The 24,986-nt window shown below is 41.8% G+C and overlaps 2 protein-coding genes across 4 annotated transcripts in view; one reads left to right on the top strand and one right to left on the bottom strand.

The window, feature by feature from the left end:
• Positions 1–24,986, bottom strand: part of LOC139929922 (uncharacterized) — a 451,831-nt gene that overhangs the window by 350,557 nt on the left and 76,288 nt on the right. The window lies entirely within an intron of this gene.
• Positions 600–19,037, top strand: LOC139917424 (major facilitator superfamily domain-containing protein 6-A-like). Of its 3 annotated transcripts, none has more exons than XM_071906548.2 (7): positions 600–816; positions 2,203–3,706; positions 7,901–7,998; positions 13,199–13,360; positions 14,017–14,115; positions 15,695–15,984; positions 17,868–19,036. In XM_071906548.2, exons 2-7 carry the CDS (start codon positions 2,205–2,207, stop codon positions 18,102–18,104), a joined length of 2,388 nt encoding a protein of 795 aa, XP_071762649.2. In that variant the 5' UTR covers positions 600–816; positions 2,203–2,204; the 3' UTR covers positions 18,105–19,036. The 3 variants fall into 3 exon arrangements, with proteins under 3 accessions (XP_071762649.2, XP_071762651.2, XP_071762650.2); XM_071906550.2 differs by having other exon boundaries at positions 15,695–15,988; positions 17,868–17,956; XM_071906549.2 differs by having other exon boundaries at positions 619–671; positions 17,868–19,037.

The following is a 24,986-nucleotide window of genomic DNA, read 5'->3' as shown; positions in this document are numbered from 1 at the left end:
TGTATTTTGGTAATTAGAAGGCATTTTAGTAATGGCTTATTTTGACTAACTTGACAACAGGTGATCTGAGCTCCCATTCAGTAGTCTTGTAGTAAAACTTTTATATGGGCTAAAGTAGTAGACATTCTTCCAATTTGTCTGGTATATATTTTGTGATTGAGTCTTTCTTTGTGTATTTTTGGCAGCCCTATATATATATATATATATATATATATATATATATATATATATCTTTCATACACCTACATGACCAAAATATTAATATAATATACAAATACTAAAAACATATTGGTGCATATTGGTATTTCCTGATGACAGAGTGGTGTGTGGATGGGTGGAATAATTTAAGGCTAGAATTTTTTTTTTATTATTTCATGGCTTAAACACATAATTAAACAGATCAATCCTCATACATATTCTTTATTTTCACTTTGGTCTTTGTATCACAACAAAACAAAAACAGTTGCAGCGAATGTTGGTCATAAGACCTTTATTTTGAAAGCTGCAACCGGAAATAAAGCCGTATATTCTGGCTAACTTGACGCTGGTGTTTTACGCACAGGTGGGAGCTCCGGTCTGACGAGATTGAGCTGCTGTTGTTCCTAATAAAGCACGAGACGAGCCGGAGAGCGACTTTATGTCACATTTAAATTAAACATGAACAGATAAAGGTGGATTTTAACAATATTTGGAAAATAAAAGCAATATTTATCGGGTTTTTTTGTTGTTTTTTTTACAAGAAATGCCTCACCGGAGAGAGATAAATAATCGAGAAATTGCGTAGTCATAGTTTAATGGGAGCGGTGACTTGAGCAGGTAAGAAAATGAATGTTATTTGTCTTAAAATGTAATGTAAAGCACATAGTCGAGCCTTTTCTTTATGTGGTTCATGACTGTATAGGTTCCAGTAAATGAAAGCAGCCGCCGCGGGTCGTTTCCTGCAGAAAGCACCTGCTTATCTGTCGCTTCTAAATCAGCAACATTGATCCCGAGTCGCTTCTGTTCATTTTCTCCCTCTAAATCCATTCAGTTTGGTGTTTTTCTCTTTAAAACAGACTGAAGTAATGTTCGGCATGTCATATACTTCCGCATAGGACAGTCAGTGACGGACAGATGTCGTCAAAAGCAGCCGAACCCAGTGGTTCCCAAACTGTGGTCCGGGGACCTCCAGGGGTCGCTTGAAGGCTCTCCAGGAGGTCCATAGTACAATCTCACTGTTGTTTCATTCATTAGAAGTTATCACAATGAGAGAATGTGGAAAATGACTGTTTTGATCATACTGGAGTAGAGTAGTGGTTCCAAAACTGGGGTCCGGGGAACTTTAGGAGTCCTTGAAGGGGTTCCAGGGGGTCCCCAGCAAAATTAGCAGTTTAATTTCTAAATGATTTTATTTGAAGGTAGAACTGGGACAGAAAGTTATTGGAATGGCCGTCCATTGTCTCTACTCCTACAATAAAAATAAGTTTATGATTCTAGACTAGACTACAGCAATGATCCCATCACCTAGATTGTTTATCACACAGGCATTTCTCGTTTAGCTGTCAACTTTCCACAAACGTATCAACTGGTTAATTAATGTTGCGGTTCAATAAGATGCCAAAATGTTTAAATATCCTGTTTTATGCGTGTCTGTTTTTTTAATTTATAGGACAGTAATCATCTCTGTAACATCCCATAATCCTGCTTCTAATAAGTATTACATATGTGAATGATAAATTAGACTTGTGCATCTACATTTGACGCTCACCAAATGTCCCTCTACAGAGAGATAAATCAATGTTAGTACTGACTGTTGGATCAATACCAGACTAAAGAGGGTACTCTTATTGAAATTTCCACAATAATGAAGCCGGACACAACGAGCCACATGTAACGACAGGAAAAAACACCTCATGATTCATGTTAAGAACTGTTTATGAGGAGAGAATCAGCTGTTTTTGAAATGTGGACTGGAGGGAAATCCTTTCTCCATGCAGGCAAAGTGTTCCCTTCAAATTAGAGCTGAACAATTAATTGGGTAAAAAAAAAAATTTGAAATCGCAATATGAACTTCTGCAATTTCCAAATCTCAAAGTCATGGCTGGTTGTCTGTAAAGAGGCCTGGTGGAGCCGGACTCTGAATCTTACGTCATCTGTTTGCTGTTCCTCCCTGCTGTAACCGCCCAGCTGCTCTGTGACTCGACTCCTTTCCTTATCTTCCAGATATGGCAGCTGACGACAAAGTTGCCATCCTGACAGACGACGAGGAGGAGCAGAAGAGGAAGTATGTCCTGTCCGAACCGTTCAACACGCTGTCGACGGGCGGCTCGACGCCGGACAGCTCCGCCTCGGCCACGCCCCCCGCGGCGCCCGGCCCGCCGCCCGAGTCCATCGACTGCTGCGAGCGGATCTGCCTCCGCGTCAACAGCCGGCTCCTCATCTCCAAGATCTTCTACTTCTTCTTCTACGCCGCCTACGGCTCGCTGCACCCTCTGCTGGCGGTGTACTACAAGCAGCTGGGCATGTCGGCGAGCCGCAGCGGGCTGCTGGTCGGCATCCGCTACTTCATTGAGTTCTGCAGCGCGCCGTTCTGGGGCGTGGTGGCCGACCGCTTCAAGAAGGGGAAGGCGGTCCTGCTGTTCTCGGTGCTGTGCTGGCTGGTGTTCAACAGCGGCATCGGTTTCGTCAAACCGGCAGAGATGAGCTGCAAGGACACGGGAGCCGCCGCCACGACGACCGTGGCGCCCGCGGTAACGACTCTTCCCCACAGCAACGACACGCAACCGAGCAACTCCACCAACCACACCAGAAAGCGCCGCAGCCTGGACGACTTCCTCCAGCTCCATGTGCTTCTCAGCGCCTTTGGCTCCTCCCACAGCGGGCGCCGCAGGTACGAGCGAAGCGCCGACACCAACGCGACATCGGCTCCCTTTAAGCCGCTCAACACCACCCAGCCAACGCCAAATACAACCACAACCACCACCACCACCACCGCCACCACCACCACCCTCGCTCCCACCATCATCTACAACGAGGACCAGGTGGAGACCATCTTCCTGCTGATCCTGCTGGTCATCATCGTGGGCGAGTTCTTCAGCGCGCCGGCCGTCACCATCGTGGACACGGTGACGCTGCAGTACCTGGGCAAGGCGCGGGACCGCTACGGCCTGCAGCGCATGTGGGGCTCCCTGGGCTGGGGCCTGGCCATGCTGCTGGTGGGCATCTGGATCGACCACACCCACGTCACCGTGGTGATCGACGGCGTGGGCTGCATCCTGCCCGAATACCGGCTGCACAACTACCAGATCGCCTTCATCGTCTTCGGCGTGCTGATGGGCGTGGCGTTCGTCGTGGCCACTCAGTTCTACTTCGAGAAAGGCAGCAACTACCGGCAGGAGCTGGCGGAAGCGGCGGCGGAGGAGGCGTCGCCCGAGTCGGGCCCGTCGGACCGGACGCCCGGCGGCTCCGACGCCTCCGAAGGCGCTCAGGAGTTCCACTACAGCGACCTGCTGCGGCTGCTGTGCAGCGTGCGCTACAGCTCCGTCCTGTTCGTCGCCTGGTTCATGGGCTTCGGCTACGGCTTCGTGTTCACCTTCCTGTACTGGCACTTGGAGGACCTGAAGGGGACCACCACGCTGTTCGGGGTCTGCTCCATCCTCAGCCACCTGTCGGAGCTCGCCGCCTACTTCATCAGCCACAAGTTCATCGAGCTGGTCGGACACGTCAGGTGAGACAGGAAGTTCCGTTATTCTACCTAAAGTTCATGATCATAACGTTTTACAAATAGCACATTTTCACGTCCTATTTTCACATTAGGCTGTGATCACATAGGACGCTTTTTTTAACACATCTGTGCCTTTTTTTCATTTATTTTTAATGGTTTGTTTGCGGCATTTTGGACATGGTGAGTTTTGTGTCATTGCCCTGGACTCCAAGTTGAACATGTTGCAGCTTTAGCCACGCGGCGCATTACGTCAGTGTCAGACAGAGAAAAGATCGCAGCTCCTGAAGGGAAGTAAGCAGAACTTTAGCTAGTACAGCATGAAATAAAGATTATGGAATTGTAAGTGTCAGTTGCTATGGTGACAACACAGTCTGGACATTAAGGCTGTAAAGTCTGTCACACTGTGAGAACTGAGCAGATGAGTCTGTTAGCAAACTGTCAGAACTCAACTGGAAGCTAACGTTAGCGACGAGGCTAACGTAGCTTCATCACAGACTGTACTTCTCTCTCTAGCTCTTCTAGTCAACATTAGCATGTTAGCAATCCATGGCAGCAAGGAGACAGAGAAGCTGCTTTGGTTCTTGCTGTAAAACCTCTCAGCTCAGTGACTTGCTGCGAGTCGCTTTATGCAGAAGCTAGTCCAACGGGTCACAGCAAGATGGCCGCCACTCCGACCGTTGATTTGAATGGGAATGACCGTTCTATCCGTTCAGGTTCTGTGGTCGCTGCACACTCATGGCTCTGCATAGATTTATTTTTTTATGTCAAAAAAATCTTTTAAAGCAGCGTTTCAGCAGTCCATGCTGCCTTGGTTTAAAAGATTTTTTGATCTCCAAAATTAATAGATGCATCGAAGCTATGAGTGAAAAACGTTAGCATTAGCATGAGAGACACAGAGAGAGAGAAAAGCGTCCAATCTGCCTCCATTAGAGCTGCACAATTAATTAAAAAAAAAAATGAAATCGCAATATCAATTTATGCAATTTCCAAAAATCGCAAAGTCTGAGTTTGGTCCAAACTGGATTTGTGAACAAGGAGTTTTAGAGCTGCAGGTAATCTTTGGTCCTTGAATCAAAACCTTTCGTCAGACTCAAACTCAGTAAATCCTGCACACTCGCATCTAGTTTTCTTTTTTTAACAAAATCACTTTTCTTTAAACCATTTTAAAGTTCTAAAAAATGTACGACAAGAAAAACTTGTGATGCTATGAATCGAAGTTTAAATGTCAAATAAATCGTAATTCGATTTTTTTGTCATCTTCCAGCCCTGGCCTCCATAATTCATCACTGAGTTGCTCTTCTTCTGCAGCCGTGTCACTTCCTCCAATAAGGCCTGATGACAAACTGCTGTGTGAAGCTGTGTGTGTGTGTGTGTGAAATGAGCCGAGCTTCAGGTTGAGCCTCTTAATCCTCCCACTCTGCAGCAGCGGGAGGTTTTGTATATAGTTAGCCGAGGCAGCGAAGAGTGAGTTTCCCTCTCTGGAACAAAGATATCATTGATGCGAGGCTTCCTGTGTGAGGCGGCGAGCGAGAGAGAGAGAGCGAGCGAGCCGGACCTCGCGCTCAGCGGGGACATTTGAGAGCGAGGTGTTAGGTTTCAGCTGGGAGGCAAACTGAACGCTAAACACTCAACAGCTCCTGCGTTTTGGAGAGGCAGACCCTGAAAATAAGGCTAAAGGGAAGGTTCAGGCCGTTCAGAAGCCTGTTCAGTTCATAAATAACCAAACCTGGTGTGTGAAACCTTCCTGCTCGTCACAAACCCTGCTGTGTTTGAAATGTGCAGAAGCTTCATATTGATCACTCACCATGGTCCTTACTGGAATATTTCAACATTTGCCTCAGCAGTAGCTGTTGAGGATCACTACGAAACCAAACCCCTTAATTTTCCCCTTAATAAAATATTTCTCATCATCATCAACTTTACTTATGTAGCACTTTTTTAATAATTTAAATGCTTTACAGATAAAGCAGAAAATCAGTAAAAACTACAGACTTAAGAACAGCTACAGAAGTAAGAATCATAATGGTAATAAAACTGAAGAGAAGGCAATATAAGACGGGTACAGAAGTAGGAATAATAAAATAATATATAGTAATAAAAAATCAATTAAAGGTATGTTTAAGATTTGAACTGGTAACCTTCTGGTCACAAGCTTCTCTGCTGCCTCCATTGGTTTAATAACAAGTCCAATAAGTATATTAGTTGTCAGTTATTTGATTATTATTAGTTATTTGTTATTATGATCTGTGACCAGGTTTTTACCGAGGAAACTCACCTAATCTACGCACATAACATACTGTGTGTTTCAAAAGTACGTATACTTGTATTCATACTAATAATAAGCAGGATAATGTGTAATTTTTAACTTATTTGCAGCCTCACAAGTCGATTTTTAACAAAGTAATTCAACATTCAATTGATACATTACCCTGGAAACAGGAAAAATGTTAAATAACGCGGAGTATTAATGATGTAAATAAAAATATATCCCTACACCACCAGTCAACAGTCTGGACACCTGACTGAATGTTCCCTGTTCCTCATTCTCTTAAAGCATTTTGATCTAAAGGCTTCTGCTTAAATGCTTGAAATGAGTTTCTTAGACAAATATAAATAGTGAAGTTGATCCTATGTATGAATTTCTTTCCAAAGCCTTTGCTTTTCCATCAAGGCAAAGAATCTAAAATATAAGATAGTTTTGATTTGTTTAACACTTTTTTGGTCGCTGCATAATTCCAATTGTGTTATTTCGTAGTTTTGAGTCTTTCCTGTTATTCTAAAATGTGGAAAACAGTAAAAATAAAGCGAAATGTGTCCAAACTTTTGACTGGCAGTATGTTTGAAACAGGCTGTATACTGTGTGACCGGTCCTGGTGTCGTTACAGCAGATAATCCTATCAGGATCTGACGGCACATTGTGGCTTCTTCCTCCACACAATACTCATTACCATTATCTCCTATATTTACATTAGAAGTGATATTTACCTATCTTAAAGCTTACACTACAGCCTCCTGTCCATGTCATAAGGAATAATGTGATGTTGGGTGAATACACGCCTCCTCACTTTACTGTACGCACAGTAGATGTCTGTTTTTTATTTAAAGCTTTATTTAGAAGACCGTATACGCATATTTACAGCCACTAGCAGCTCCACTACAGCGGCTGGGGGTTCGGTGCCTTGCTCATCAGCACCTTGACAGTTGTCTAGTCCTTTAGAGAGGAAGGAGAGTTAATAATTCACCTCCCCCGCCCAGATTTTCCCCTCCAGTCAGCTGTTTGTGTCCTGGTTTGACCTGGTTTTTGTGTTAAATCACCTGTTAACAGTAGAAAGGCCAGCTGCTGCTGCTGCTGCTGCTTCGCTGCTGTTTTGGATGTTGGAATTGAAATGTCTCTGTTTTTTAAAATGACAAATCAGTGTTGTTGGAAAGAGCAGGAAAAGAGTTATAATTTTGTTTACCCTCTTAAGTTAACTTGGCTTGTTTTCTTTAAAAACCCCGAAAATCCACTGGTCTTACTCTAGTGTTAAAGGTCGTTGTTTTATGGTCCGGTGTTCTCATTTTAAATGTTTTTATGAGGTTTTTTTTTTATGAAAGGAACACAGAGAGAGTTTGAGTTTTTAGTAGTTTTATTTTTCTGCGTGCTCGTTAGGTGTCATGTACTTTAAAGTCGTCATGTTTTCAGTGAGGTTTCCACAGCAGAGTGTGCTCAGCAAACCTCCTTTGGATAAATAAACGTTAAATCCTCTAACAAGAGAACAGCGGTGCGGTTCGTTACTCCAACCAGCTACAGGAAACCGCCCCGAAACGCAAGGGATTATGGGTAGAAGGAGACGGAAAGCCTAGCAGAACAAAAGGAAGTCTGGACTGGTGCTCATATTCAGATATTTCTTCATGTGTTCTTAACTGGTGTGAACACCACAGAAGAAGAGACAGACAAGTCCATGATGCTTAGATAAAGTTACAAGAAGTCTAGTCTCTAACCTGCAGGATGACAGGTTCAAACTGTCCAATAAACGATCGGGTTGTGAGTCATGTGACTTTTGTTTGTTTGTGTTTGTTTGAACCTAAACGAACCAAATACAAAACTACAACAAAGTTAACTTTTCCTCTGTGGTTCAGACCAAAGCAAACAAACTGCAGATGTGATCTCTCTTTCTAAAGTCCTGAGTGTGATGTTTCCTCTCCCTCTCCCTGCAGAGTGCTGTACATCGGCCTGGCCTGCAACACGGCTCGCTACCTGTACATCTCCTACCTGCAGAACGCCTGGATCGTCCTGCCCATGGAAGTCCTGCAAGGTAACGCGGGGGGAGCTAGGACCCTGAGCGGCCCGGCCCGGCGGCGGCGGCGGACAGGAACCGGCTGTTTGTCTAGCAGGCCGCTTATCAAAACGCCCTTTCCCTCAGGATGTTCAGAGCGGGCGCTGTGTCTCATTGGACGAGCAACCGAAAACAATAGTTTGACTTGGTGTTTGTACAGGATGTTTGTTAAAGTCACACAGGGCTGCAAAACAAAACACACACAACTTAGGAAAATATAGTAGACAAAACCAAACACGGGTTCAAGAATTAAAAACTGAATGCAAGATAAAACAGTAGAAATGAAAGTGGCAGTTATAAAAGGAGTGGATAGTAAAATATAGTAAGGAGGTCAAAGGTCAAAGAGGAAATAAACAAGAGCCAGGGAGGAAGACAAGGTAGAAAGGTTTTGTTTCCTCCTATATAGAGTTTAAATTACTGTAATGACTTACTCAAACATTATTTACACAACATATTGGACTCCCATCAATCAAATTTACAATATTACTATAATATATTTATAGTAGAGCAGTATGCACTTTATTGATTTAGCTGATTCTCTTATCCAGACTGACTTACAATGAGAATAAGCTTCAGTTTCTAGATTACAATATTACAAGCAACAACAATAATAATAATGAAATAGTTATATTTGTGTTGTGCTTTTCTTATCAGCTTGTCAAAAGTATTGTTCAATATATACAAAAGAAACATATTACCAAACAATCAGCTGTAATGAAAGACTTACACTGAGTCTTATGCTGAGTTCATAAACGCCCATAGCTTGTGAACAACTAGTAATAAAACTAAAATATATATATAAAAACAGAGTTGTGTTTTACGTGAAAACAGAAGGAACAAAACAAAAGCAATAAGAACAAGAAAAGGGGCCAAAAGAATTGAGAAGTTAAAGAATAATTTCTCTTGACTCTCTTATCCAGAGAGACTCCAGTCAGATCAACAGCAGAATCAGATATACAGAAACGGGACACAGCAGGCTCTTGAAACTCTTCCTCCTCCTCCTCCTCCTCCTCTTCCTCGTCAGACCGGATGCTTCGTGTCGGATGTAAACGGCTCACGAGACGAAAAGAAAAACCGGTTTTGTTGGAGCAGAGCAGCACGGTCGTTCAGGTAGTGAACTGTCTGTGTTGCTGCGGTTGTGGCAGACAGCTGCAGGTTTTGTGGTTTTGTCAAACACAGCAGTCCCTGAAGTAGACACACCTGTTTCATAATAACATGTGAAACACCGGCGCTGCTTTAATGTTGATGGAAACAGATCAGCCAACATCAACTTTCACTGCAGGTGTGACTGATTGAGCGAGTGAAAAAAATTGTTTATTTCATTTAGAAATGATCAACGCATAAATATTGTGGAATAAATCCAACGCAACGCCGGAATAATCGATAATTCAACCGATAAAACTCTAATTTGAAATGAATTAACTTTCATTGGAGAGCTAACATTTGCAGTTTCAATAAGCTTCAATCGCCCAGATCACCAACATAACAAGCATATAATAATAATAATATAAACATTATTTGTGTAACATTTTTTAAAACGTATGTTCCAGAGTGCTTCGCAGCATGAAAAAAGGCAAAATGTCATAAATAAAATTAAGGTAGACACAGATTTAAAACAGGAAAATATAGTAGACAAAACTGAACACGTGTTCAAGAATTAAAAACACAATACAGAAAACAATAGAAATGAAAGTGGCAGTTATAAAAAGGAGGTCAAAGAGGAAATAAATAAGAGCCAGGGAGGTAGAAAAAAAAAAAAGTTTTCCCCCCCTATATTGAGTTTGAGTTACCGTAATGACACTAATATACCGAGTTTAATTTACTGTAATGACACTAATATATTGAGTTTAATTTACTGTAATGACACTAATATATTGAGTTTAAGTTACTGTAATGACACTAATATATTGAGTTTCATTTACTGTAATGACACTAATATATTGAGTTTGAGTTACCGTAATGACACTAATATATTGAGTTTCAGTTACCGTAATGACACTAATATATTGAGTTTAAGTTACTGTAATGACACTTAATATATTGAGTTTAAGTTACTGTAATGACACTTAATATATTGAGTTTGAGTTACCGTAATGACACTAATATATTGAGTTTAAGTTACCGTAATGACACTAATATATTGAGTTGGAGTTACCGTAATGACACTAATATATTGAGTTTGAGTTACCGTAATGACACTAATATATTGAGTTTAAGTTACCGTTATGACACTAATATATTGAGTTTAAGTTACTGTTATGACACTAATATACTGAGTTTCAGTTACCGTAATGACACTAATATATTGAGTTTAAGTTACCGTAATGACACTAATATACTGAGTTTCAGTTACCGTAATGACACAAATATATGACCACCATGCATTTTTAAGTTTATTTAACTGGTTTTGAAAAGGTTTCATCAGCCAAATCGCTGTAGAATTTTCTCAACCCATCGAGGAGCATGTGATCCTTAATATATGAAAATCAAAATTGGTTTTCACCCAACAACGACGAAATGTAAAGGTCCTCACTGGACTAAAATGAGTTTTGACTGATTACATTTCACTTGTAACTCACATTTTGGTGGTTTTCCTGTTTTCACTTCACTTTCACTTCACAATCCTCTATGGGTTGAAAAAATCTCACAAAACCAAACTCCAAAATGCATGAAAACAAGACTTCTTTTTTTACTTACTAAAAGCTGACATTATTGGGAGCTGCAAGGTTTTACCCAACAGCGATGATACAGTATATACATTCATACATTCATTTTATAGCTGTGTGTCTAAGCAGTGAGTAAAGTGTAGAGTACTGTGCTTTTCTTTGTGTTATATTGCAGTGAGTGGTGTTTTGCCATCGCAGATCTCAGGAACACAGAGGTGTGATCTCAGTTCCACTAACCCCGACAAAGGAAGTGTGATTTTCACCGCTGAAATTTCAGCCAAAAGACTCGAGAAAACCAACGTGGAGACCGACACGCCGCTTCTCTTTCACAGGAGCAGAGATGCAAAATATCACTTTGTGGCACCGAACCTGGCCAGAGCGCCAAATGTGGCCAAAAATAAAAAATAAATAGTGCTCAGTACAGAGAATAGACAAACGTTGGAATATTACATCTTTGTCAGTGTCTGGATGTGTTGATCGTCTCTTCCAGGAAAGGAAACAAACCCAAAACACACTCGCTCCTTCCTGCTTTTTTGTTTTTTTTTATTTTTTGGCTTATTTCACATTTCCAGCCATGCAAACCAGATACAGGAATAACATTTTTATGGTTAGTTTATCTGTCCTTTGTACAATGGCGGAGACTAAAGAGGCGCCCAGACAGATTTTGTGTCAAAATACGTTGACGGATGATGGAGAAAACGAAGGACTGTCCGTCTTATTTACGCAGCGCTGTCTGTATTTTTTCGTACATCAAAAGTTGAAACCAGCTGAACTTTTCTTCTGATGGTAGTAAACATAAATATCTGTCAACAAAGGTGGAGCTCGCCTTCTCTCTTTCATGTCCTGGTGTTGTATTAGTGCAGCGACTGGTCCTTCAGGTTGTATGCAAACATGACACTCACACAAAAACATCGTTCAAGTTTTATTTATTTATATAGCCCAATATCTCAAAGCCTCCGAGAGCTTCACAAAATAAAAACAATGGTCAAGCAAATACAATAAAATGCACAATCAATTAAATAAGAAAATGAAACACAATAAAATGCATATACAGCCAAATAATTCAAATTGTGAATCCCGATATTAATATTTTTAGTAGCTTTACGAAAACGGCAATTGCAAGGATTTTGCGCTTCTTGATATCCATGTTTCTGTATTTACAGATTATGCAGCCGCCATTTTTCAAAAAACGCCTCGCCTGCGAGCAGAAAGTGACGGATCCGTACACGAATGTCACATTTCATCTGTTTCTGTCTGGTCAGTCAGTTTTGTAGCGTTCCCCTTGTGTGGTAATTCAAAGCAGAAACAGCCTTATTGATCATTTCATAGTTAAAGGAAATAGATTCAGACTGTAAGGAGAGATGAGGAAGCAGATTTCACAAAATGAATGTGTGTGTGAGCAACGCAACTTCGAGGAGAGGAGAGAAACTTTAATTTCTGAACAGAAACTGAACAGCTGGCAGAGCGGCTCTTCCTGTCAAACCGCTGTCTGCTTTCTGCTGCTGCTGCTCCGCTGGAACCGAAAGCAAACCAACGTTCTTGTGTTGAAAGGTCACAACAACTTGACTCTGAATGATTTCTCAGCAAAAGTAAGGGTGAATTAGTGTAATTGGAATCGATTTTTCAGCGTTAAAGTGGAATACCACAGAATTATAGTTGTCTTTTTTGCTGCATTTTCAAACAAATCAGTCTGTATTGGTGAACGCAGCCTTCTTTTCCCCTCAACAAGATCAGACCTTGTCCCATCCATTAATCTGTAATGGGACACCAGGCCGGTTCCATTGAGAATCAGACAGAAAGGACTGAAAGGATTGAATTGTTTGTTTTTTCCTGTAAGGGAGACCATTCGAACAGTGAATGTAAATAAATCCTCATATAAATGCTGTTAGACTGTACCTGCCTGCGGGTAAAGTTCTCTTCACTCATGATTTCAGACGCCGTCCTCCTCGCCGCTGCTCTTTTCATTTTGTCACCGTGGGTTTGGATCTCTCTTATACAGTTGCACCGCATTTTGGAACAATATTCCCTTTATATATTACAAACAGTGCATCTCTTTTCATCTTTAAATTGTGTCATCAAAAACGTCCTAGGTAACGTGTGGGATCGCCTCCGGAGCCAGAATAATTTTAAATTCTTCCTTTGTTACTTGATATAGGCCTAATAATCTTGTTTCTTATTTATTTTTCCATCTATTTCTTCTCTTTTGATTTCTCTCCGTTTTTAAAGGATAAGTTCAGTGACTTTGACTCTAGAGCCAATATTGTCTGTGTGTCCATGTACTCCAGGGATGCAAGAGACAAATTCTAGGTCCAAAATTGGCGAACTTATCCTTTAAATACTTCATTGTTTTCTTATCCACTGCAGCAGGAGAGGAAGCCTCCGCATCAGTCTTGCTGTCGGGCCCAAAGTGTTTTAAAAACCTTGAATGATGTTTTAACCTTTTTTCATGTATGTATGTATGTATGAATGAGTCCTGTAGGAGTGACCCATGTCTGACCCTGTGTGTCCCGTAGGTGTGACCCACGCCTCGGTTTGGGCAGCCTGTATCTCGTACCTGAGCGCGGCGGTGCCCCCGGCCCTGCGGACCTCGGCGCAGGGCATCCTGCAGGGCCTGCACCTCGGCTTGGGCCGCGGCTGCGGAGCCATGGTGGGAGGCGTGTTCGTCAACTACTTCGGTACGACGGGTCGCATCATCGTCACGCTTCTGTCAGGGTCTTCTGTCAGGGTCTTCTGTCAGGGTCTTCCAACTCAACTGAGGAACTGGAGTTTAAAAAAACCTGGAATTGAATTAGAGTTTCATGAAGCTGAATTCAATGATCTCACCACATATCTGAGATTACACATAGTGTTCTATATAATCAATACTGAATATCAGAAAATGAACCTTTCAGGTGGTATTTGATGCAGAACATGTAATAGTAACGCATACATTATGATTGAATGTATTTGATTTGTTGAACTGTCTTTTATTTGTGCGTTTTTTGCATTTTAAAGCCGCCTATCCTGCCTGTTTTCAGATATTGAACATTGTAGAAAACTCCAGAAACAAGTGAAGCTGCATTTGAAACCAGTGGAATAATCTCTCTCCCATTTGTAGGATTTTTCACTCGTTTTAAGAAAAATTTGATTTGAACACTGAATATGAGACTAAATTAAGATGCACAGCGTTCAGACAGTAAAAGCAATAAATATTCCTGTGTTCCTGGACAAATTCAAACATCCAAATGTATTTAGTTGTCCAGCAAATGACAATATTCTTCCAGTGGATCTTGGTTTTTAGTCTCATCTTGTATGAAGCAGCTGATGAGGGTTTTGGTTGTTTTCCCTCCAGGCGCTGCAGAAACCTTCAGAGGGATCGGCATGGCTTCCCTCATCATCCTCCTCATCTTCTCCTTCATCCAGTGTCTGGCCGGAGAGAACGAGGAGAAAGGTGAGAAAAACAAACCTCCTGCATCCAAACACGCATCTTCCCTCCTGCTCATTCAGCTGCTGCAGAGCTGATCAGATAAGGAGGAAGAGTATTGATCCCCGAGGGGAGACCGGGTCAGTGCAGCAGCGGGGAACACAAGTGTGCTGAAGGATGTCAAGTGCAAAATCGAATCGAGCTTTATTTATGTCGCACATTTCATACAACAGTGCAACACAAAGTGCTTTATGAACCTGATTACAACCAGTTCAGGGTCATGACAAAGAAAGAAACCAACATCATAAAGAGAGACAAGAGCAGAAGTGACACTAACAAGTATGAAAATTATAAATATAAACAAAGTATGGTAAACGACAAAGAAAACTATGAAGAAAAAAGAAAGGAAAGAAAATTATAAAGGATATACATATATATTAAAAAAAATTCCAACAATGCAAATTCATGGAAGTTCTGTCCCTTCTGTGGAATCGAGTTACAATACAGTTTGTCCATTTCCTGATTTTTACTTTATTTTTAGTCTTTATTTTCGCCAGGTAGTCCCATTTTAAAATTAAAAATCTCTTCTTCAGGAGACCTGGAAAGATACGAAAACAGCATCTTGTAATGTAACATGATATAAAAGTTACAGACAAACAACGTGCATCAGTGTACATGAGCAAAAATGGAAAGGAAGTCACATTGTAGTGCAGAGTTTAGGTGAATTACGGTCTGCAGAGGGGAAATCCAGCGTGCGCTCGTAGTCCAGGCATTACGGTAGAAAACAAACAAGCTCCGACCAACATCCGCAGACCAGGAAGTAGAAACACACTGAGCTGCAGCGCTTTGTGTTGACAGGCGGAGGTTTCACTCACTACAGTCATGCTGCTTTTGATGAGAAATGTGTTTGAGTCCATGAAGCACTGTACGAATAAAATATAGTAGTAGTAGTATACTTATACTATCAGCATCTATAGTTAATATATTTAATAAGGTGTTTAGTATTTTAGAAGCTTTCTACTTCTTCTGTAGACCTGCTAATGTGAATATGATGCACATTTGCACATGATGAATATTGCTGTAAATTCACATTTCTGCTTTTTAATATATATTGATATTTTTGGTTGATTGCACATACTTATATTTATGTATTTAGCACATATTTCATATTTGGTATCTCATACTTAAGTGAGCAATTGAGACTGTTATTAATATATATACTGTATATATCTCCATATTTTTGTTGTATGTGATTCTACTCTTTCCCCATACTTCCACCCATACAGTCGACTTAACGTGTTGAAGTTGCTGCACATGTTTATATATTGATATAATCCCACAGTTGTTTTATATTCAGTTTTTTTCTGCTTTTGTTTTTATTGCTTGTTTTCGCTTATATTCTATTTTTCTTGTTTTCCCTGCTATTTGGTTGTTGTAACTGCTGTTGTGGTTTTCTTGTGAAGGATTACGAGGTTCCTCTATGAACTGAGAAAATACCGAGACACTTGAGTGTATTTTTGGATAAACTCAAAAATTTTCACCCGACAGCGACCCGGTTTCCCAGGTGCGATCCGTAAAGTTTTGTCTCATCTGGTCTTTACCTCAGAGGACAGAATGCTGGCGGAGAACATCCCGGTGGCGTCCAGCCCGGTTCCCATCGCCACCATCGACCTGGTGCAGAGCCAGAGCGCGACGGACCCCGCCGCCGGCCGCCAGGCCGCCCCGCTGCCCGTCAAGAAGACCAAGCACCAGGAGGAGCAGGAGGACGTGACCCGGCCGGCCTGGGTGCTGTCCGGCGCCCCCTGGGTCACCATCGCCTTCGCCCTGGTCCAGATCCGGGAGATGATGAGAGAGGCGAAGAGCGGCGGCCCGCCTCCGGAGACACAACCGCTGCAGGTCAGTGAACTGTCAGAGTGATGAACAGAGAAGATGCAGGAAAACAACAAGCTGTCCAGTGATTTGATCTTGTCTCCAGATCTATCAATCTTATTTTTAGTCAAATTATCTCACTGCACTGGCAGATAATCTTGCTGATTTCAATAAATTTCACTTGATCAACATTATTTTGGTGATTTCAGTAAATTTCGCTCCACACGTCAACATGACGTCTTTCAAGAAATCATCACAAAACAATGACTAACATCTTGAAACATGAAACTTGTTCTGAGACAGTTTCACTTTCACAAGTACATAAGTTACGTTGTCCTGGAAAAAGGCAAATTTATTGAAACTTACTGAAACTCTGCCAATACAGTGAGATAATTTGGCTAAAAATATCCTGAATAATCTGGATAATATTAGATACAAGATAAAATCTTTTTGCAGTATACTATACATGGATTAAACCTAAATGTAGACTAGACAAGTTTATTTTCCAAAATAAGGTGTCCACTGTTTGAAAATAGTGGCAAATACTGTTGCTAATTTGATATTCAAACAAATTACAGTACTATTTAAAGCCTAATGGGTAAGTTTAGTTATTGGTTGAATACAGGAGACACTTTTCCAGACTGGATCCTACAGATTTTAGAGATACTGAATTCAGGTAATGATTTTTCTAAAATGGAAATAGAATGTTATTTGGAAAATAACTTATCATTTCCATTTTTATTTGCAATATAGTAATTGAATTATCTAGGTACAGTATTTTTTGTTGAATCATATCCATGTACACAGAGAAATACTGTAGACCCATAGCGGTAAAAATGCAGTGAAAATGGATGTGTGTATATATAATATAACTCAATACGCTTTCCAAATGCAGTGCTTGTTTAAAATGCCTGTCTGTTTTCTTAATAAATGTGTAGGAAACATTCTTCTTTGGCTTGACTTTAACTAACTTGCACTTTCTAACACTTCCTCCTGTAATCCGCTGCCTCCACACACACTGAAGAAAGGTGAGACGTCAGACGTGTGAAGGTCAATGGAAAAGTACCGGGGCCGGCCGAGGGTTTTCTCTTTGTGTCGTGGTGCATGGTGGCATGGGGTGATGAAGTGACTCATCTATACGTGTGTGTGTGTGGTATGTGGGCGTGTACGTGCATGCATACGTCTGTGTGTGTGTGTGTGTGAACTTCCCACGCCCGTGTCATGACGTCATGTGAAGTGCATGCCTTTGTTACTCAAAGTGTGTCAGGAGCTTTTGTTATGATGATCTGTAGAGGGATTCAGGTGATGTAACCTCCAGTCTGACGGAGGTCAGGGTGTGTTTCTGTCCGTCTCAATTTATCAATTTATCTGATTGATTTAGTGTTTAGATAATGGCAGCTTGTTAGCTAGCTAACCATAGTATCTGGTCAGCTAACATCACTGTCTTGTTGTTAACACATCTGATTAGCACACTAGCTAACGTAGCTAGTAGCAGCTAGCGTTAGCATGTTCACATTAACATCAGTGTGTTTGCCGGCTAGTTAGCTAGCTAACAGTTTGTTCAGGTTAACTGAGCTGACTCTTCTCAAGCTACAACTCAGAGTGTTTTGGAGTAGAGACTAGGGCTAAAGACAAGACAGTTTACTGTGTCACAGTAACCAAATCCACCTTATCACACTATTCACTTTTACTGAGAACGTTACTGAATGGATCTACAGCCACACCACAACAAGCTGACTCAGCTGCTCTCTGCTTCTAGCTGCTTGTTGTAGATTTACACTTTCTTACTAACAGACAAGTCTACAATGTTCCACCATGATGGAGCCAGATGTGGTTGCTAGGAGATTTGTGATGCAGCTGCCTCTGCTGGCCGCCTGTCAACCAATAGGATTGTTGATTCTCCTTGCTAGGTGCCTAATGAGCAGCCGTCGGCGGAGTACCAAGCGGTGGCGACGTCGCACGGAAACCCCGATGATTCCAGCACAGAACCACCAGGGTCCACCTCCACCCCAGAACCTCCTGCAGAGCCTAACACCGCCCACTCAGCACCCACAGACTCACATGAGGGTAGAAACCAAACGCCCCCATCCGTAGACCAAGGAGCACCTACAGAAAATCCAGCCTTCGTACCGGAAAACACAGATTGATGATCCATTTAGAAACTATTTAATTTAGTAGCGTTGTTTGGGGTTTACGCACATTGAGCTGCGCCGTTCAGTGGATTCAACCTCTGTACATTTTATTAGTGCAAAAACTATCCATCGTAACAAGTCATTTAGTTTCCATCCAGTCTTAAAATCTTATAAATCAAGGGAAAAATTTTGCCTTTGGGGGGAGATAATCCGCCTGGTTTCCACTGCAGTTTCACTTGTGTCAGGATTGTTCTAGAAACAAGCGTTAATATCTTGAAACAAGGCAGAAAAAGGCGAATCACTCCATTAATATCAAGAAAATGTCTCTTAATTCAAGAAAATTCTGGAAACAAATTGAAATTATTGGATACAAGTGAAATTATCTTAAACCAATGGCAGATATTTTCAGTTGATGTAAGAAAAATACGATTTTAAGACTCGTTGAGATGGATATTTTTTGCAGTGTTTTTATGGGAACTGGTTTTGAATGTTTGGAAGAAACGTGAGGCGCGCTTGGTCGAATCAAACGCACCTCCACGGGGCGCTGTGCACTACATGACTGCCCTTTACCAAGTATGAAGGAAAATCCTGCAGATGCAAAAAAAAAAAAAAAAAAAAAAATGTGCATCTTAACAAGTCATTTAATCCTTTGTCTTAAAATCTTCATTTTCTTAAGCGATGAAATCTGCGAAGACGTCGATCTAGTTGAAGAGTTTGGCTCCAAAATGAGATTTGTTACAAAATGGTCGATAGCACAAAATTAAAACAGCTTATAATACTTTTTATATCTTAGTAGGCAAGTTTTATGTTGACAAAATGACAGTTTTCCAGATTAGATTCTCTATATTTTAGGGATTTTTAAAAGATGAACTCGAGAAATAGATTTTTTGTCATGTAGCGGAACGATTTAGATGAATGGCATTTTGCAAACTCTTTAATTTGACTTGTTTCCAAAGCAGTTTCACTTCAGTTTCTTTAAATGAGGCACATCACTCCACTAGAGTCAAGATATTGTCACTTGATGCAGGATTTGTGAAACCAGTCGAGCTGCATTGGAAACAAGCGAAACGATGTCAAGCTGCTGTCAGATTTCTTCACTTCCTTTCAAGAAAAATCAGATTTTAAGACTCGTACAGGATGAACCAGCTGGTTGAGATGGACGTTTATCTGTTGTGTGTCTGTTAGATTTACCGAAGGACACAAGGAACATGAAGCGGTGTTGAAGAAGTGCCTCTTTTAAACATGCCTCTTATTATTATTATTATTATTATTATTATTATTATTATTAAGATGTCAGCCTGTTCTACAGGCAACACAAGCTCTATGCTGACATTCCCCCGGTGTTTAATCCCTTTACTACACTCCTGCTTTAGGATTTGTCATTTTCACCGCATCATGTGTAACGTTCGACTGATATTATTTCGATATTAGTCCGACTGATTATATATTTTGAAGGCCGATTCCAGTGTTTTTGTATTGAAGCTGCCAATACGTGGACGTTTTTCCATTTTCATGCCAAAAAATTCCAAGTATTCAGTGTTTCCCCCCCCTGAGACCTACCTTCTTGTCGGGATGGAAAAGCCTCTGAAACATTTAGAGCATCATGGGACACTAAAACTCGCCACTGAAACCAGACTGATGAAGCTCATGTAGGGTTAGCATAATTTGAAGAATAAAATTAAAAACTAAAGTCACAGCAGGTCTTCCAGCCTGTGTTTCTGTATCTGTGGTCAGGAGGAGCCTCCATCATGTCAGAGGTGATGATATCTGATATTTAATAAAAGACAAATATCGGCCTCGTATATCGGTCTAACCCTAACTTTATATTAATAGCAACACATATGTTGTGTTGAAAAGTAACACAAAAACATGCTGTCCCGAACTGCTGCAGATGGAGAGATGAGTTGAAAATGACACTTTCTTTTTGAGTGTAGATTGAGCTTTACGTGTGTGTGTGTCTGTGTGTGTGTGTGTGTGTGTGTGTGTGTGCGTGTGTGTGTGTGTGTGTGTGTGTGTGTGTGTGTGTGTATACTTGTTTCACTGTCCTTGTGAGAACCAGTGTGAGGACATTTTGTCTGGTTAGTTTAACATTAACGTCACAATGAAACGCCATTTTGAAAGCATCTTGGTCCGTAATTTGACATATTTCCTGTTGAAACAGGAAGTTGGGACGGGACATAAAGTATTGATAACCAATAGGATATCAGTTGAAGAGAGAAAGGCAGTATTATTTGATCAGAGGGACAGGATTGTTAAAGAAATCTGTTTTATTGGTTGGAATTTTAATGTTGCCTTCTGGTACGCCAATGTGGTTTTGATCGAAAATTTTTATAATTTTTTTTAGCATAAATTTGTTGATAAATAGGTGTATATTATGACATGGAAAATTAGCTAACAAGGTAAAAAAAAAAAAAGTAATTTCGTTTAACTGTGACTTTATTGGGGGTTAATATTAGAATTCGGATTAGTTTTAGGTTGAGAATGTCATCAATGAAGGTCCTCACAAGTATAGTAATACAAGTGTGTGTGTGTTCTGGCTGATAGTTGTTCTGTAATGTTAACGTGTTCTTAGAAAATCTGACTGTTTTAACGAACCTCATCACCCCTCGTTTGACTGACAGCTGTAAACGTCCAATAGTGCTTCAGTGTAGAAAAGGGGTGGGACCAGCTTCTAGAAGAGTCTGTATTTATTGTGCCTCTTTTATCCAAACGTCAACAATTACAGCGGCTTTTAACCTGTTGATTAATGCTGTGGATTAAATCACTTTTTTGTACAAAATCAACTGAGTTTGTCTCTGCAGTTCTGTGGAGCAAGGCACCAGCACTGCCAGGGTTGGGGGTTCAACTCCCTGGAGCAAGGCACTAACACTGCCAGGTTTGGGGGGTCATGTCCCTAGAGCAAGGCACCGACACTGCCAAGATTAGGGGTTCAACTCCCTAGAGCAAGGCACCGACACTGCCAGGGTTAGGGGTTCAACTCCCTAGAGCAAGGCACCGACACTGCCAGGGTTAGGGGTTCAACTCCCTAGAGCAAGGCACCGACACTGCCAGGGTTAGGGGTTCAACTCCCTAGAGCAAGGCACCGACACTGCCAGGGTTAGGGGTTCAACTCCCTAGAGCAAGGCACCGACACTGCCAGGGTTAGGGGTTCAACTCCCTAGAGCAAGGCACCAACACTGCCAGGGTTAGGGGGTCACGTCCCTAGAGCAAGGCACCAACACTGCCAGGGTTGGGGGTTCAACTCCCTAGAGCAAGGCACCAACACTGCCGGGGTTGGGGGTTCAACTCCCTAGAGCAAGGCACCAACACTGCCAGAGTTAGGGGTTCAACTCCCTAGAGCAAGGCACCAACACTGCCAGGGTTAGGGGTTCAACTCCCTAGAGCAAGGCACTAATGTTGCCAGGGTTACAGGTTCTAATCCCTTTGTAGCTCAATGGGTAGAGCAAGGCACTACCATGGCAAGGGTTGGGGGTTCAAATCCCACGACAGTCTTGCTGACAGTGAAGGTTCTTTGTATCAAGCCATCGACCAAATTGCAGATGTTTTGTGTGAAATCGACCACTTGATGGCAGTAGCGTATTGAGAATATTGACATGGTGGATTCATGGAGTCTTTAATGGACTAAACTAGTACTCTGTGTGTGTGTGTTAAGAGTGTGTGTGTGTGGAGGGTTATTGAGGTCGTGGTGTGCCTGCTACTGATGGGTGTGTGTGGGAGGACAGTAATAGGCTTCCTCAAAAACTAGACTATGTGCCGTCGTAAAAAATAAATAAATAAATAAAAAAAATAAAAAAGGCAACATCTTGGCACACTCAGCCTGTCTGATATCCGTGGAGAAATTTCATCAGCCCCTATGTTGTTTTATTTGTCTTGCGTGGAGCTAAATAATTAACAGTGTAATAGTGTTGTTTTCTTCGAGGCGTCATGACCGCGAGTGTCGAGCAATAATACAGATTTCAATTTAAACGACACGGAGGGCAAGGCCGAGTCGCCGCTCAGCAAGACGGGGCTTTTATTCTTTTACACGTCTCTGGAAATTGCAGCGGATTTCTGCAACGCTGACCTGCAATCACTTTCAATTAGGGGGAATCTGAGCAGCACGGTTTTATATTTTACATGTTTATAATCATTTAGCTGATGCTCTTATCTGCAGCGAGAGTGGGGGCGGGACAGGGGTTCGGCGTCTTGCTCGAGGACTCGTGGTCGGGATCAAACCTGTGATCTTTCACTTGCGGGACGGTCTCTTTAACCGCTGCATGCCGCAAAAAAAAAAACATGGAGTAAGTTGTACCAATCCTTTCTCCGTGTGACTTTCTTGGTTATAAATAACAATATTTGGACCTTCTACTTCTGAAAACCGAGTGCCAAGTCCATTCTGATTCATGTACCTTCGTTTTTTTTTTTTATATTGTGCATTTGCTCTACATTTACGGCTCAAAGACACCATCAAAAGGGAAAAGAAGCCTGTGCATCAGCCAATTGGGGCATCAAGCCTTAAAAAAAAAAGAAGCACATTAAGGCCATTTTTTTTTACTGTCTCAGCTTCTTAGTATGATATTTTTTGTCCTTGATGCTCTAACTGGCTCCTTTTCTCTTTTATTTTTTGTTTTTGATCTGTGCTTTTGAGCCAATGCAGCCAGGTGCCGTATCAAACGTTTTTATTCACAGCCTCTACGTTTACTCTACCTGGCCATGAAAATGATTCAGATCTGATGCTAATACTTCATAAATGGCTGTCACCAGATCATCAAAAGACAATATTAGTCCCATCCAGAGAGTAATGGGTCCTTTTTGGTAATTGTACCCAATTATCAACAATATTAAAAAGCAGTGAAACTTATGCTAATCGGTCTCTCCCGGCCAGCCGCTGCCCAGATACACCCTGCCGCTATTTTTACCTTTTTTCTTTTTCCGTTGCGCTGTGATGGAGTCGGGAGCCAGATGCCCTGAGGAGGCGACTTGGCAGGATCTGTTGAGTCAAGGTGATGACGGCTGCTCTGGTCCTCCCAGACACTCGGAGAGCTCATCGACACTGCCGAGCCGGAGCCAGCTGAACCGAGCCGAGCCGAGCTGAGTTCGGTCTAGATTCCCTGCAACTATCGATGTATTTATTAACCGGCCATGATCCTGTCAAAATTCAAGCAAGATATTGAACCCCTACCTGCTTTACATGAACACAAAAAATGAGATTGTAATGCAGTTAAGCACGAATTCACAGCCATCATGTTCTGATTGGTTTATCTGAACTCTGCAGTGTTTGTCCAGCTGAGAACGATGACCTTTGAACTCAGGTGGCACCAAATAACGGCACCGAGAGTCTCAGTCCTCTAACAAGAGAACTGCAACTCCAACTACAGGAAAACCACCCCAAAACACAAGGGATTATGGGTAGAAGGAGACGGATGCTTGGAAAGCCTAGCAGAACAAAATGAAGTCTGGACTGATGCTCATATTCAGCTGTTTCTTCACGTGTTCTTAACTGGTATGAACACCACAGAAGAAGAGACAGACAAGTCCATCATGCTGAGATAAAGTTACAGGAACTGGAGTCAGATTTTGTTTTGAGTGTTTTCAGCTCTGCGTCAGTTGTTGTTGCCTCCTCTCTGGTTTAAGGCGTGCCAAGTGGTGAAATCAGCTGGTTTGGTGTTTGGTTGGAATGAAAACCTGCAGACTCTTCAGCGGCGGAGCTTGCTTGTCGTGCATATGGGCGCGAGCTATTGTTGTAGTCTGTCTACCAAACCATGTTACAGGTCTAAAAGGGCAAAAATAATCACTTATCAGCAACCTCAAATTAAAGGTAAAATTCTCTACTTTTTTGCGACAGAAAATGCAGCACTAGTCCCCAGAGACTTGTCAAAACAACATGAGCGTTTAGACAAAATTTGTATTTATTTACCAATTCATATTAAGTCATGTAAGTGTCAGTATCATAGCAACATCAACATTTCTTTTCCATTTCTGCCATATTGCACCGACCCTACAAATTCATTTTTCTAGATTTCATCTTTGCAAATTTTACAATGACTGTTCATAAAAGGTTTTAAGAGTGAATTAATGACAAAAAATACATGGTGATTGTTCATAATGTTTATTTACCTTCTGAGTCATTTTGACCAATATTACTTCATTGCAAGGGATTCTTCACATTGCTGGCCGTGGGTGTCAGGCACCCACAGCACCCACTGCACCCACTGCACCCACTCAGGTTCTGCTTACGTTCTGGCCCTCCCAGGCACATGACTGGAGACCACCGAGTCAAATGACTAAAATGTAAATGAGTTACAACGGAGCAGGTTATCGGTTAAAGATGAGTTTGACGCTGCTGTTCTTTCGGGAAACCCCAAATTACCATGTTTACACCTCCTGCAGCGCTGTTGTCAAGACCACCTGAGTCAAGTCTGAGTCAAGACTCAAGGCCACAGCGAGTCATTTCATTGGCAGGATCGGTGTGTACTAAACATCACGGCTGCATTCCACTCATTCTCCTTTGTTTTGTAACCTGATACCCTGGATTGAGAAAAACATGGCAAAGCTTTCTTAAAATAAATGTGCTGGGACAGGTTGAGCACGGCATCCTGTACAGCTGGCAGAGCTGATCGTCACCACAATGCAACATATGCCGTTTGTTTGGTGGATGCTTTACCGCTCCTCACAGTACCATGTGTACCAAAAGCGCTTTGGTATACACTTATGACAGGCTACTGCAAAGCACTTACAGTATCATAAGTGCGTATATTTATGAAATGAGTGGGCACCGAAAAGGAAACCCTCACCCTTGGTCATGTTGTTGCGAAGCTCCACACAGGGAATTGAACCTTTACAGTGTTAGTGCCATGCTCTACCTATGCTATCAGGTAATGTAACCCCCCCTCTGGCGGCCATCTTGGAGGTCTTCAG

Source organism: Centroberyx gerrardi, chromosome 21, assembly GCF_048128805.1.
Source record: "Centroberyx gerrardi isolate f3 chromosome 21, fCenGer3.hap1.cur.20231027, whole genome shotgun sequence".
NCBI lineage: Eukaryota > Metazoa > Chordata > Actinopteri > Beryciformes > Berycidae > Centroberyx > Centroberyx gerrardi.
This window is presented reverse-complemented; position numbering and strand designations above follow the sequence as displayed.